This window comes from Mobula birostris, chromosome 24, assembly GCF_030028105.1.
Source record: "Mobula birostris isolate sMobBir1 chromosome 24, sMobBir1.hap1, whole genome shotgun sequence".
Lineage (NCBI taxonomy): Eukaryota > Metazoa > Chordata > Chondrichthyes > Myliobatiformes > Myliobatidae > Mobula > Mobula birostris.
The window spans coordinates 50052628-50068662 of NC_092393.1; the positions used below are offsets into that span (position 1 = coordinate 50052628).

General features: G+C 41.2%; 1 protein-coding gene across 1 annotated transcript in view; it reads left to right on the plus strand.

Moving 5' to 3' along the window:
* Nucleotides 1-16035, plus strand: part of LOC140187260 (dynein axonemal heavy chain 17-like) — a 193767-nt gene that overhangs the window by 10940 nt on the left and 166792 nt on the right. The window contains exons 5-6 of the mRNA XM_072242393.1: nt 5260-5363; nt 10495-10635. Coding sequence (XP_072098494.1) covers nt 5260-5363; nt 10495-10635 — 245 coding nt within the window. The remainder of the gene's footprint in view (nt 1-5259; nt 5364-10494; nt 10636-16035) is intronic.

Here is a 16035-nt window from a genome sequence, read left to right on the forward strand (position 1 = left end):
ACTTGGGACCAGGTTGGCTAAGTTTGGTTACAACTATTTCCTTGAGAATGGATTGGTTGGATCAAGCAGCAAATTCCTTATGAAAGTAAAATCTAATGTTTTCTTGGTTCTTCTTCTTAGGCAGTTTCTCAGTATCAACGTTGACTTGCTTTTACTTTGGTGTTGGCTACTGAAGCCAACATGGAAGCTGCAGAACTTCCACAAATGGGTAGGCAGGTTGGTAGTAGATGCACCGGTGCACTCCTTCCCTGCTAAGTACAGCTTCTCATTAGCAAAGCCTTGAGGTTCTGAGTACCATCCTGACATGGGTCAAGCATTCGCTGGAATCAGTGAGAGTGTTGCACTTCTTAAAGGAAGGTTTGAAGCCATCCTTGAATTTTTATCATTGCCTACCTGATAATTTCTTCCCTTGACAGAGCTTGGAGTAAAGTGTCCGATGTCAGGTAACATGAATTATGTGGCTTGCCTAGCATAACTGACTGAAAGTAAGCAGACTGTCAATGCTGGGAAAGTGGTTTAACTTCCAAAAACTTTGGAGGATTTTTCAAAGATATAGTTGTTGGTATTTTTTCAGTTGCTTGAGATGCCTGCTGCAAGTAGTCCAGGTCTTGAAAGCATAGGGTGATCACTGTGGTCCTGTAAGCAGTTCAATTCTGCCATAATTGGATGCATCAGCAAGGGAGATGAGGCTGAGTACAGGGCTACGGTGAGAAACTTTGTCACATGGTGTGAGCAGAATTATCTGCAGCTTAATGTGAAAAAGACTAAGGTGTTGGTGGTGGACCTGAGGAGGGCTAAGGCACCGGTGACCCCTGTTTCCACCCAGGGGGTCAATGTGGACATGGTGGAGGATTACAAACACTTGGGGATATGAATTGACAATAAACTGGACTGGTCAAAGAACACTGAGGCTGTCTACAAGAAGAGTCAGAGCCGTCTCTATTTCCTGAGGAGACTGAGGTCCTTTAACATCTGTCGGACGATGCTGAGGATGTTCTACAAGTCTGTGGTGGCCAGGGCTATCATGTTTGCTGTTGTGTGCTGGGGCAGCAGGCTGAGGGTAGCAGACACCAACAGAATCAACAAGCTCATTTGTAAGGCCAGTGATGTTGTGGGGATGGAACTGGACTCTTTGACGGTGGTGTCTGAAAAGAGGATGTTGTCCAAGTTGCATGCTATCTTGGACAAGGTCTCCCATCCACTACATAATGTACTGGGTGGGCACAAGAGTACATTCAGCCAGAGACTCATTCCACCGAGATGCAACACTGAGCGTCATAAGAGGTCGTTCCTGCCTGTGGCCATCAAACTTTACAACTCCTCCCTTGGAGGGTCAGATACCCTGAGCCAATAGGCTGGTCCTGGACTTATTTCCATCTGGCATAATTTACATATTATTATTTAATTATTTCTGGTTTTATATTGCTATATTTATACTCTATTCTTTGTTGGTGCAACTGTAACGAAACCCAATTTCCCTCAGGATCAATAAAGTATGTCTATCTATCTATCTATCTATCTAATTTTCAAAATTCCTTTTCTTCAAGCAATCAAAAACTGTGCTGGCACATTGAGGTGCTGATTGTTATGTTTTGTAACTTCAAAACATTAAATTAATTCAATGGAAGATGTGGGGGTCCAAAATACAGGTGTAACTTCATCTTTACTTTAAGCAAAGTGCGTATGTATCGCACGGTAACATGACGATGTATGCTATTAACGTAATTTTACACATAACCTGTATTAATTATTTAAATGAACAAGAATGCTTAATCAAACTGTATGTGTGTGTGTGTGTATATATTTTTATATGTCTGCTTAGACACACACACACACACACACACACACACACACACACACACACACACACACACACACACACACATATATATATATATATAGATGTCTGCTTAGCTATAAACTCCAACTCAATAGAGAATGCATCTCAACTATATACACAGTTTACAATATAATACAACTACTATGTACAGACATCCATAGCATAGTAAATTTTTAAATTGCCCCATGCAGGCTTAAAAATTTAATCACAGTGGAGGATTTTCTACTCTTAGGATAATGCCTTTAGTGCCAAGGGGATCACTCTGCTTGGCAAGTGAATCTTGTGGCTGTCAAAACAACCTCAGGGTTCTGAGACCTCCTCCATGGTGGTTGTAGGAGTTGATTCTGAGACTGCAAGAAGTAGATCTGTCAGCTCTGGACACCTTTCTTCTCCCTTTCTGTCTCTGAACCTACTTTGTTCCCTTTCTTTTTCTTACACCCCTTCTCTCTCTCACATCCACATTCTTTCTCTCCATCTCTTCCCTCTTTTTTCTTCTTCTATTTTGTATATCTTGGTCTTGGGAAGGTCCATTTAGTTTACTGGTGTATTTTCTTATTAATTCTCTGCTCCCTTTATGATCTGATCTCTCTGCTGGTTTCCTCATCTACAACATCATCAGACAAATCCTCTGTTTTCTTATTTCCAAAGACTCCTTTCTTTTTGCTGATCAGTTCTTCCAGCTGGGTGTTGGTCTTGCATCTACTTTTATAAGCAGCTTTTTGTCTTCCACTTGAAGTTCATGCAGTAATCTTAATGCACACAGAGTAAATTCCGGTCTTTGTAGTCATAAAAGCCAAGTGTTTGCAACTTTCCCGAAGGTCTTTGAACTCTGCTCCAGCTTAAATCAAAGTCACATTTTGGAAGTAACTACTTGATTAACATATCAGAGAATTTCTCAGAAATATTGCCTACAAAAACTGTTGTAGTCAGACCAATGCTTTTGTCACTTTCACACTTCCTTTGAGCAGCATGCTCCTTCTTTGGTCCAGTGTGCTTTCCAGCCAAAGGCACAGAGGTTGGCACTATCACCTGTTTGTCCACTTTTGAGCAAAAGGTCATGGTGTTCGGCATGGAGACAGTTGTGCTATCATCCAGTACCTTTCTTAATTTGATTTCATATGGCTTCATTAGAGGGGATGTTGCATGCAAATTGTGGTTCCATCTCCAATCAAGCTATGGTTATCTCAGCCAGTCATTCACCTACCATGCTGATCCTTCTGTTTTCACCACATATAAGCTGAATGTGGCTTGTTGGTTGTTGTATTTCACAGTTATGAATGCTATTTCTACAGGAAGTTCCTTTTCTCTGTTATAAGTTCTTAGTGGGATATCTGCAGACTTCAGTTTTGTATCTTTGAAATGCCATTCAAGCTCACTTTGTGGAATGATGGAACTAACTGAACCAGTGTCTAATTCCCTTTTAATTAATTTGCTATTCATTTCTTGCTTAAGCCATATTGCTTCTCTGTTGTTAATTTCAAGGTTGCACAATCCTGTGTCACTCTCATCATTCTCAGATTTTTCATCAACAGCATGCAGTTTAGTGCTCTTTTTGAAACTGCAATTTGATATTTTTAGCATTTTATGTTCTCTGATCAATCCATTTATTTTTGTCTGCCCAACATACACTTTGTATATGTCTTTGTTGTATTTTCTGCAAGTTTCACCTTTAAATCTGAATTTTTTGGTGTATGAGTCCCTGCCACAACAGTAACACAATTTGTTTGGCCAGGCCAGTTTCTGTTTAGACAGTGCAATTTTGTTTATGCTCACTTTCATTCCTGACTGCAACTCAGATACATCTCTGTCTGCAGTTTCCAATGAAACAGAAATTTCTACTGCTCGTTTGAATGTACATTGTGCTTCATTTAGCAGCTGTTTTAGAATGCTTTCTTTTAAGATTCCACAAACTAATTGATCTCTTAAGGCCATTATCAGCCTGTAAATGCTCAGACAATATCTTCAATTCTGCCATGTATGCTGAAATGGACCCCTTCCTTTTGATTCCACTTATGAAACCTAAAGCATTCTGTAATCAACAGTGGCTTGGGTTCTTAGTGTTCCTGCATCACTTTACAATAGCAGCAAAGCTAATTTCTAATAGTTTGGTGGGAGCAGTCAAACTTCAAAGCAAACTGTATGCCTTTAAACCTAATGCACTTAGCAAAATTGGCACTCGCTTCTCACTGACTATTTCATTTGCTTCAAAATACTGTTCCAATAGTTCAGTATACATGAGCCAATTACCCATCGTGTAATCAAATTCGGAAATCTTTTCAATGTAGCCAACCATTTCTGATTTTTTAAATGACTGTTATCACCTGATACTCATCTTTTATAAACCATGAATTCTTCAGTTTATGGCCTTTTTAAAAAAAACCTTGATTGTGTCTTCCCTTCAAAGAGCACACGCTGCTCTATTTCAACATTGTTCTCCTGTGTTTATTTTATTTTATTTCAAATGTCTCACTGCACCGTAGCAGGTGCATAGCCATGTTAGGTTCCTTTTAGGAATACCTCGTCGCCAGAGTTATCTTTTATAACTTCAGAACATTAAATTAATTCGAAGGAAGATGTGGGGAATCCAAAATATGGGTGTAACATTGTCTTTACTTTAAGCGAGGTGCGCATTATCAAGTGGTAGCATGACGACATATGCAATTAATATATTTTTACACACAATCTGCAATTAATTATTTAAATGAATAAGAATGCTTGATCAAACAATACATATACAAGATTACTCAGATATTATTGTAATATGAAATACACAACACTGATGTCTGTCTTTGCTGAGAGAAGGCTTCTGAGGTGGTAAGTAGGCCATGCTTCCAATGCTACATTGTGAATCTTTAATACTGGAGAGTAGTGTGATACACTGGAGGCAGGTTGGGAGAGGAATGTTACCTGATTAGGCAGATTTATCAATCACAGTTGATAATGATTTGAAATATAGTAAATGGGGCCTTGCAATAACAACTGAATACTTGTTCAAGTATTTACTAACTACTAGTAGGTTGTGGTCTCATTGGCAATGTATAAATTGATTTTGAAATAATTTAAGCAGAATTTAGCCAGTAATTAAAATAACCATTGTATTAAAATGAACAACATTCATGAGGTGAGATTTTGTATGATTGCTGGCCTCTGCAGTTGTAAATCATAAAGAATGGCTTATGTGATTCTAGAGTTTCAGTAAAGGATGATGAACATCCCTAGGTCAGAGCTGTCTTTTGGACTTTATTAGTTTTGGTGTTGGTGGTTGCACTCAAGTGAGTTATGAAGTGGTTTGGCAAATAGCAGTTGTTATTTAAAGTTGTGACCCAATATGTTTTGGCTGTTTGCCTTTGTCATAAAAATTATAATCAATATTGCTAATTGTGTGATAATTATTTCTTTGTGCTTCTGTTTCTTGTCAGGTGTTTGGGAATACATTCAGGAGACAAGAAGTATGTTATATGATCTTGAGCACAGAATTCAGCAAAGCAAAGACAATGTAGAAATCATGCGTCTCATAATGTTGGTGAGTACTGCTAGAAAAAGTTTCCATCCACTAGTTCTGAAATTGAATTTTCCCCAACTAGGCACCCTCTTACTGTTTGGCGGCTTAGTAAAACTTGATCAGAAAAGATGCTACAATACAGTGAATGACTGGAAGGTTCAGTTCATTATCAATAAAATCTAGTTCAATATGTGTTTTGAAGTGGCAGTTTTAATTGTTAGGACATTTATTGGCATTAACCTGAAGAAAATGGTTACTTCACTTTCCAGAACTTCAGTTTTGATTCAGTCAGGTTAACATTTTCTGACACAGACTTAATCTGACTAAACCAAAAATGTCTTTTTTAGAACTGATAGATTTTGCTTCAGAACATTATCTAGCAAATATGAACTACTTAATCAAGCTGCATAAACCAATAGCAATAGAGAAAGAAGACTAATAACACAATGCAAATGACTAACTGCTTCTAAGTATTTCCTGGCAGGGTTACTATAGCTGCTGTATATTTGAATAAAGCAAGACCATGAATAGCAAAATCTATTATCGCCTTAAAAAAACTTGTAGGGAGATAAAAGAAATGCACTTTTAACTTCTTAAAGCCAGCTGTCATTTTCATATATAACAAGCAGCTCAGATGCTTGGACCCAGAAAAAGATGGATAAATAACAAAAACGATGCCATGTTCTTTGCAGAATCTGTGCACAGGCACTTTAGAGCTGCATCTGGCTTTTCAATTATTTTAAATTTTTCCATGCAATTTTGGTAGAGGAGAATTATGCATTTGCTGTTTCCATTTCAGCCATTACAGTATTCCTCATTTTGATTAATACACTTGTAGATATTTTTAACCTATTGATTCATATTTTGATATCTAGGCAACTTTGGTGATGCTAAACACAAGAGATTTTGCGAATACTGGAAATCTTGAGCAACACAAAATGGTAGAGTAACTCAGCAAGTCAGGCAGCACCTATGGAGAGGAATAAGTAGTTGATATTTTGGGCTGAAACCCTTCATCAGGATTGGAAAGGAAAGGGGCAGAAGCCAGAATAAGAAGATGGGGGCGGGGGCAGGGGATAGAGTACAAACTGGCAGGTGATTGGTGAAACCAGGTGAGGGGGAAGGTGGGGGGTGGGAAGGGTGATGAAGTAAGAAGCCAAGAGGTGATAGGTGGAAGAGGTAAAGGGCTGAAGAAGAAGGAATCTGATAGAAGAGGACAGTGGACCGTGGAAGAAAGGGAAGGAGGAGAGGCAACAGAGGTTGGTGTTGGGGAGGTGGGAAGAAGAAGAGCAGTGAGAGGGTAACCAGAATGGAGAAGAGAAAACAAGAGAAAGGGAATGAGGGGAATTACGAGAAGTTAGAGAAATCAATGATCACGCCATCAGGTTGGAGGCTGAATAGCATTTTTTATAAGTGACAGGGTGTGAAGATATATAGACAAGATACCTGTGAGAGTCAGTAGCTTTGTAAAAGATACCAGTAGATAGTCTGTCTCTAGAGATCGAGACAAAGATATTGAGAAACAGAATATAGAAAAGTGTTTCCCTTGATTGCTAATCATTAATCAGATAACTGATAGGCATAAAGTAAAATACCAGCTTTTTGCAACAAGTACCACCTGGATCAGTCAACTGACAGCTTAGAGTGGAAGGGAAATTGGTCCCAAATCACTGTTGTAATATTTTCTTTTGCAACTATTTTAACCAAACAAATACAATTAACTGAGAAGAACATACGCCATAGAAACAGGAGTTGAGCATTTGGGACTTGCTCCACCATTTAGTACAATTGTGGTTGTTTGTTTATCTAAGAGATGCTTTATTGTACTAACCTTATATCCCTGGATTTCATTAATATCCTAAACTACATTGTTCTCTGTCGTGAACATACTAATTAACTGAACTTTCAGACCTCTTTTGGGAGTGAATTCCAAGGATTTGCTATTTGATCAATGAAGATATTTCTTCTCATTGCACTCATGAATAGACAACTCTTATCTTGAGTCTGTGATCCTGGTTCTCAACAACTCAGAGAGAGGAAACATCATCCCTATACTGTTAAGTACTGAGTGAATTTTACATTTTTAAACTACCTCTCACTTTTCTAAACTCCAGAGACATCTCATAAGGCAGTCTTCCCATCTCAGGAATTTGATGATTGCACTCTCATTCCATCCATTTTTAGGCTGGCCTGTACAAGAATTTGAGAGCAAAATCAGGGATATCTTGATCTAGCTTTTCTTTATATAGCTGCAGCAAGATGTCCCTAATTTTGCCCTCAAATTCTTGTGCAATAATGGCCAACTTATTATCTGTTCTATTTGCTTGCCTGTTCCTGCATGTTAGTTAATGATCCACTGGACAAAAGGATATAACAATTATAGCTTAGGCTACTGGTTAAACCAAAATAGCTGATGTATACATGATTAAGTTCATAAATATCTGAATTAGAAAATTATTTGGGATGAAGTTTATATAGAGCTAAATAAAGATAATTTGATCATTTTTCATTAGTACAGGCATCATAGTCATAGTCATACTTTATTCATCCCGGGGGAAATTGGTTTTTGTTACAGTTGCACCGTAAATAATTAAATAGTAATAAAACCATAAATAATTAAATAGTAATATGTAAATTATGCCAGATGGAAATAAGTCCAGGACCAACCTATTGGCTCAGGGTGTCTGACCCTCCAAGGGAGGAGTTGTAAAGTTTGATGGCCACAGGCAGGAATGACTTCCTATGACGCTCTGTGTTGCATCTCGGTGGAATGAGTCTCTGGCTGAATGTACTCCTGTGCCCAACCAGACCGTTATGTAGTGGATGGGAGATATTGTCCAAGATGGCATGCAACTTAGACAGCATCCTCTTTTCAGACACCACCGTCAGAGAGTCCAGTTCCATCCCCACAGCATCACTGGCCTTATGAATGAGTTTGTTGATTCTGTTGGTGTCTGCTACCCTCAGCCTGCTGCCCCAGCACACAACAGCAAACATGATCGCACTGGCCACCACAGACTCGTAGAACATCCTCAGCAACGTCCGGCAGATGTTAAAGGACCTCAGTCTCCTCAGGAAATAGAGACGGCTCTGACCCTTCTTGTAGACAGCCTCAGTGTTCTTTGACCAGTCCAGTTTATTGTCAATTCGTATCCCCAGGTATTTATAATCCTCCACCATGTCCACACTGACCCCCTGGATGGAAACAGGGGTCACCGGTGCCTTAGCCCTCCTCAGGTCCACCACCAGCTCTTTAGTCTTTTTCACATTAAGCTGCAGATAATTCTGCTCACACCATGTGACAAAGTTTCCTACTGTAGCCCTGGACTCAGCCTCATCTCCCTTGCTGATGAATCCAACTACGGCAGAGTCATCTGAAAACTTCTGAAGATGACAAGACTCTGTGCAGTAGTTGAAGTCCGAGGTGTAAATAGTGAAGAGAAAGGGAGACAAGACAGGCCCCTGTGGAACCCCAGTGCTGCTGATCACTCTGTTGGACACACAGCGTTGCAAGCAGACGTACTGTGGTCTACCAGTCAGGTAATCAAGAATCCATGACTCCAGGAAAACATCCACCTGTCTCGCTATCAGCTTCTCCCCCAGCAGAGCAGGGCGGATGGTGTTGAACGCACTGGAGAAGTCAAAAAAACATGACCCTCACAGTGCTCGCTGGCTTGTCCAGGTGGGCGTAGACATGGTTCAGCAGTTAGAAGATGGCATCCTCAACTCCTAGTTGGGGCTGGTAGGCGAACTGGAGGGGATCTAAGTATGGCCTGACCATAGGCCGGAGCAGCTCCAGAACAAGTTTCTCCAGGGTCTTCATGATGTGGGAGGTCAATGCCACCGGTCTGTAGTCATTGAGGCTGCTGGGGCGCGGCGTCTTCGGCACAGGGACGAGGCAGGACGTCTTCCACAGCACAGGAACCCTCTGGAGACTCAGGCTCAGGTTGAAGACATGTTGAAGTACTCCACATATCTGAGGGGCACAGGCTTTGAGCACCCTGGTACTGACACCATCCGGTCCTGCAGCCTTGCTTGGGTTGAGATGTTTCAACTGTCTTCTCACCTGTTCAGCTGTGACGCCCACCATGTTGGTTTCGTGTGGGGAAGGGGTATAGTCATGAGAGCAGGGTGGGGGCCTGTGAGGAGGGGTAGGAGGGGAGAGTGGAATATGTGTTGGTTGGGGGCTGACAACAGGTGAATCATGTGGGGGATGGGCAGGGACCACAGTGTCAAATCTGTTAACAGGTTAAGTTCGTTGGCCCTGTCCACACTGCCTTCAGCTCCTCTGTTGCTAGTTTGCTGGAACCCAGGATCTCAATAATACTCTAATCACTTTAAAGATTTATTATTATTAATACTGATATTATGGAGCAATATAATAATTACTATTCATATTAATTATACATAATGGAATATAATAAATTAATATTAATGTATTTTCTATTATTTGCATTATGTGTTGCATAATAAAGGAGAAATGTTTGGAGCAACTTGGATTTACCTAATTGGCCAATTCGAAATGGTGACAATATAGAATCATAGAACACTACAGCACAGAAAACAGGCCATTCAGCCCTTCTAGTCTGTGCTGAAACAGTATTCCGCTAGTCCCAATGACCTGCATCCAGTCCATAACCCTCCAGACCTCTCCCATCCATGTACCTATCCAATTTATTCTTAAGACTTATCTTCACTAAGTCTTGATTCATCTCCTATCATAAGCAACCTCACGTTTAAATTCTCTCTTATGTATATGGCTACTTTTCCACCTTTATATTCTTGCCTGTCTTTCCTAAGTACATCCTTTAATATTATATTCATCAGCATCCTCTGAGGTCAGCCAGGTTTCAGTTATTGCTATTATATCATACTTATATGCATGTGCATATGATTCCAGCTTACTTATTTTATTCTTAATACTTACTTCTTGCATTTATAGAGGCCATCCTTAGACTATTACTAATGTTTTTCATCTTAATCTGACCCATTTTTATATTTTTGAAGCCTTTTTATGTCCTAATATGTTATTCTCCACTAAGGTGTTTAAACAGTTGAGCCTAGCCTGTTCCAAGTTCCCTGCCCACCGTTCCCTAGCCGATGCATGATTTTGGTTGGATTGTGATAATTCTTTTTGAGTTTTTTTTAACAGGAGTGGTCAACGAACCCCTTGTTTGAAAGAGGAGGCAACAAAAAAGATTCATATTTGGACTTTGATGCCAGACCACAAATGTTAAACAAAAGGTACTCAGTTGTTCGCGAGGATGGAGTAAAACTTCATGCATTATTGGAGGTAAAATAGGAAGTATTCATTGTTTACATTGCCCTTTGTAAATGATCAGCATTGTAGATTGCAGAAAATTCAGGACTTTTGTCTGTTTTGAATGTATTGAAATAGTCAGTGTAAATGTAACAAACGTATGCATGAGGGTTAACTAAAGATGGAACAGAGTTGTGTAGTGATAAAAAGAAGGAAATAGGCATGTTAATGGTATGATTATGTAGTCATTTGCCCTTCCCTTTGGTGACCCCAGCAAGCTATGTTTGGCTTCCTCAATGTGCTGCTCCAGAGCACAATGTATGAAAACACTAGAAGTGTTAACACAACTATGCCAGTTATACCAGTCTCTACATCACTAGCACCTCTAATACTAGCTCTTTAAATTGTCTGTCAGTCCTACTAGTGGAGCAGGAATATCCTCCAACCAAATAGTAGGGAGATGAAAGTCATTATCTTTAATTTATCTTGCAAATTTCCATTGCCATGTATTTAATTAAAACAGTGGTGTGCAATCCATTACTCTGAGGGCACTTAACAATATGGATGCTTCGAGCTTTTCCCAGGGCTAAAAAGTCTAGAAATTAAGAACACAAGCTAAGGAAAATCTGTGAATCATTTAGAACAGTGGTAAATTTCTGTCACTCAGAGATGTAAATATTTTGAATTTCCTATCCAGGCGAGTTGAGGGTCTTTCAGAGTATAAACCCTGCTACCCACCTATTGACTGCATTCTCTATGTTGATTGATCCAGATTAATTGCACCCTCGGTATCATATATTAGACTGAGTTTAGCTAAACTTACATGACTGTGAGATCAGTAAGAACTTTTTTTTCCTGTAACATCAACAACTCTGATCTTTAGTTTTTCTGCTCAAGACAATTTTTGCTTCATATTACATCAGTAAGTATTTTAATATACTGTATTCTTATCTAACCTGCCTAATTTTACCCTCATGAAGGTATCCAAAATTCTCCTGAGGATCCATTTATGAAAACTCTGTACATGATGTCTTATATTAGCTCTCAACTAAAGAAACCACAATCTTTATCTTTGTTTTCAAATTCCCCCTGGTCCTTACATATTTCTTATGTCCTCTACAACTACATTCTCTGATATATTTGTCTGGCTCTTGATCAGCTCAGATTTAAAATATTTTATTTATAAACATGCTTTTAGGCGTTTTAGACTTTCCCCTTCAAAGTGCTCTACAAATCCTACCTCTATTCAACCTTCGCCCACACCTCAGAGAGTTCCACGTTCGCCATGATGCTGAACTCTTCTTCCGCCGGCTCCATCTTCGAGCCTACTTCTTCAGCAAGGACTCTCCCACCCTCACCTATGACCCCTTCTCCCGTCTTCAACCCTCCTCCTCTTCATGGACACCCCGCTCTGGTCTTCTGCCAGCTCTGGATCTCTTTATTGCTAACTGCCGACGGGACATCAACCGTTTCGACTTCACCACACCTTGTTCCCATTCCAACCTCACTCCTTCGGAACGCTGTGCTCTCCACTCCCTCTGCACTAATACTAACCTTACTATAAAACTTGCCAATAAGGAGGGGTGCTGTTGTAGTCTGGTGTACTGACCTCTACCTTGCCGAGGCACAGCGACAACTCGCGGATACCTCCTCTTATTTACCCCTCGATCATGACCCCACTAAGGAGCACCAGGCCATTGTCTCCCACACTATCACCGGCTTTATCCGCTCAGGGGATCTCCCATCCATTTCTACCAACCTTATAGTTCCCACACCCCGCACTTCCCGTTTCTACCTCCTGCCCAAGAACCACAAACCTGCCTGTCCAGGTAGACCTATTGTCTCAGCTTGCTCCTGCCCCACTGAACTCATTTCTGCATACCTCGACACTGTTTTATCCCCCTTGTTCAATCACTTCCTACCTATGTTCTCACGCTTTGAAATTTTTCGATGATTTTAAGTTCCCTGGCCCCCACCGCTTTATTTTCACCATGGATGTCTAGTCCCTATATACTTCCATCCCCCACCAGGAAGGTCTCAAAGCTCTCCACTTCTTTTTGGATTCTAGATCTAACCAGTTCCCCTTTACCACCACTCTGCTCCGTCTAGTGGAATTAGTCCTTAAAGGCATCCATTAGTCTTGCAAGACCATGGATCTGTGCCTGGAAAGTCTTCACTCTCCAGGGCGCAGGCCTGGGCAAGGTTGTATGGAAGACCAGCAGTTGCCCATGCTGCAAGTCTCCCCTCTCCACGACACCAATGTTGTCCAAGGGAAGGGCATTAGGACCCATACAGCTTTGCACCAGTGTCGTCGCAGAGCAATGTGTGATTAAGTGTCTTGCTCAAGGACACAACACACGTTGCCTTAGCTGGGGCTCGAACTCACGACCTTCAGGTCGCTAGTCCAATGCCTTAACCACTTGGCCACATGCTCACAATTAGTCCTTATTCTTAATAATTTCTCCTTTGGCTCCTCCCACTTCCTCCAAACTAAAGGTGTAGCCATGGGCACCCATATGGGTCCCAGCTATGCCTGCCTTTTTGTTGGCTTTGTGGAACAATCCATGCTCCAAACCTATACTGGTATCTGTCCCCCAGTTTTCCTTCGCTGCATCAACGACTGCATTGGCGCTGCTTCCTGCATGCATATTGAGCTCATTGACTTCATTAACTTTGCCTCCAACTTTCACCCTGCCCTCAAGTTTACCTGGTCCATTTCCAACACCTCCCTCCCCTTTCTAGATCTTTCTGTCTCTATCTCTGGAGACAGCTTATCTACTGATGTCGACTATAAGCCTACGGACTCTCACAACTATCTGGACTATTCCTCTTCTCACCCTGTCTCTTGCAAAAATGCCATCCCCTTCTCGCAATTCCTCCGTCTCCGCCGCATCTGCTCTCAGGATGAGGCTTTTCATTCCAGGATGAAGGAGATGTCCTCCTTTTTTAAAGAAAGGGGCTTCCCTTCCTCCATCATCAACTCTGCTCTCAAATGCATCTCTCCCATTTCATGCACATCTGCTCTCACCCCATCGTCCCGCCACTCCACTAGGAATAGGGTTCCCCTTGTCCTCACCTACCACCCCACCTGCCTCCGGGTCCAACATATAATTGTCCGTAACTTCCGCCACCTCCAACGGGATCCCACCACCAAGCACATCCTTCCCTCCCCCCCCCCCCGCTTTCCGCAGGGATCGCTCCCTATGCGACTCCGTTGTTCATTCGTCCCCCCATCCCTCCCAACTGATCTCCCTCCCGGCACTTATCCTTGTAAGCGGAACAAGTGCTACACATTCCCTTACACTTCCTCCCTCACCACCATTCAGGGCCCCAGACAGTCCTTCCAGGTGAGGCGACACTTCACCTGTGAGTCGGCTGGGGTGATATACTGCGTCCGGTGCTCCAGATGTGGGCTTTTATATATTGGCGAGACCCGACGCAGACTGGGAGACCGTTTCACTGAACACCTACGCTCTGTCCGCCAGAGAAAAGCAGGATCTCCCAGTGACCACACATTTTAATTCCATGTCCCATTCCCATTCTGATATGTCTATCCACGGCCTCCGCTACTGTAAAGATGAAGCCACACTCAGGCTGGAAGAACAACACCTTATATTCCATCTGGGTAGCCTCCAACCTGATTGTGTGAACACTGACCTCTAACATCCGTTAATGCCCCACCTCCCCCTCGTACCCCTTCCGTTATTGCCCATCCTCTGGGCTTCCCCCCTCCCCCTTTCTTTCTCCTTGGGCCTCCCATCCCATGATCCTCTCATATCCCTTTTGCCAATCAACCGTCCAGCTCTTAGCTTCATCCCTCCCCATCCTGTCTTCTCCTATCATTTTGGATCTTCCCCCCCCCCCACTTTCACATCTCTTACTAGCTCTTCTTTCAGTTAGTCCTGATGAAGGGTCTCGGCCTGAAACGTCGACTGTACCTCTTCCTATAGATGTGTGTTGCTGTCTATTATCAACCTATTGATCACCTTCTGTCTCAGTATCAAATTTTAATATAATGGTCCTGACTAACACCTTGTAACATTTTGTTAATAAAAATACTGTGTAGATACAAATTCTTTCTATTTTTTCAATGCTAAGATTGTTTCTGATTTCTAATGTAAAATGAATAATATAGATATCAAATCACATTAATGACTTAGTAATGAATGATTACAAAATTTGCAGATGATGCTTAAATTGTCGGTAGTGCCAATAGTTGGTAAGATAGTCTAAGGCTACAGAATGATATGATCAGCTGTTCAAAGTTAAAGTTCAGAGTAATTTTATTATCAGAGTACATACATGTCACCACATACAGCCCTGAGATTCTTTTGCCTGCGGGCATACTCAGCAGGCCTATAAAATAGTAACTATAAACAGAATCAATGAAAGAGCAAGTATAGCATGGAAGACAGCAAACTATGTAAATGCAAACATAAATAAATAGCATCAAATAATGAGAGCATGAAATAACAAGGTAAAGAGTCCTTAAAGTGAGATCTTTGGTTGTGGGAACATCTCATAGATGAGTGTAGTTATCCTCTTTTGTTCAAGAGCCTGATGGTTGAGGGGTAGTAACTGTACTTGAACAAGATAGTGCGAGTACTGAGGCATGTTTACCTTATACCTGATGGTAGCAGCAAGAAAAGAGCATGGCATGGTTGATGAGGGTCTATGATGATGGATGCTGCTTTCCTACGACAACATTTCATGTAGATATGCTCAATGGTTGGGAGGGCTTTACCTGTGATGTACTGGCCTATTTCACTACCTTTTGTAGGATTTTCCATTTAAAGGCATTGGTGTTCTCATACCAGGCTGTAATGCATCTAGTCAATATGCTTTCCACGACGCATTTATAGAAGTTTGTCAAATTTTTTGATATCATTATTAAATTTTGCGGAACGAGGTGACGAATTGAGTTTAAACCAATAAGCATGAGGTGATACATTTTTTGGAGAGATCTAATAAAGGTAGAATGTAGGATATGAATGGTAGGACCTTAGGGAGTATTGAGGAATAAGGTTGAAAATAGCAGCACATGTAGCTGTGGAGTAGAAGGCATGCAGGGTGCTTGCTTTAACTAGCTGAGTCATAAAATATAAGAGCAGGGAAGTCTTGGTACAACTTTATAAAATATTGGTTAAACTTCAGCTGGACAAGTGTGTGCGTTTCTGGTCACCATATTATAGGACGGCACGTGGTTGCTCTGGAAGAGGAGAAACGTTTCATTGATGAAGAGTGACTGCTTAGGCTAGGTTATATTTCTTGACAGCAAAGAGAATCCAACCTCATTTGATAAAAGGGAGTCATTAATGGCAAACAGAAGGCTTAGGTCTTTACAAAATTAATCTTTTTACTTTCTTCACTTTCAAATGCAAGACTATGATTTTGGCCACTAAATTCAGACATCCCAAGGACTTCAGAAAACAC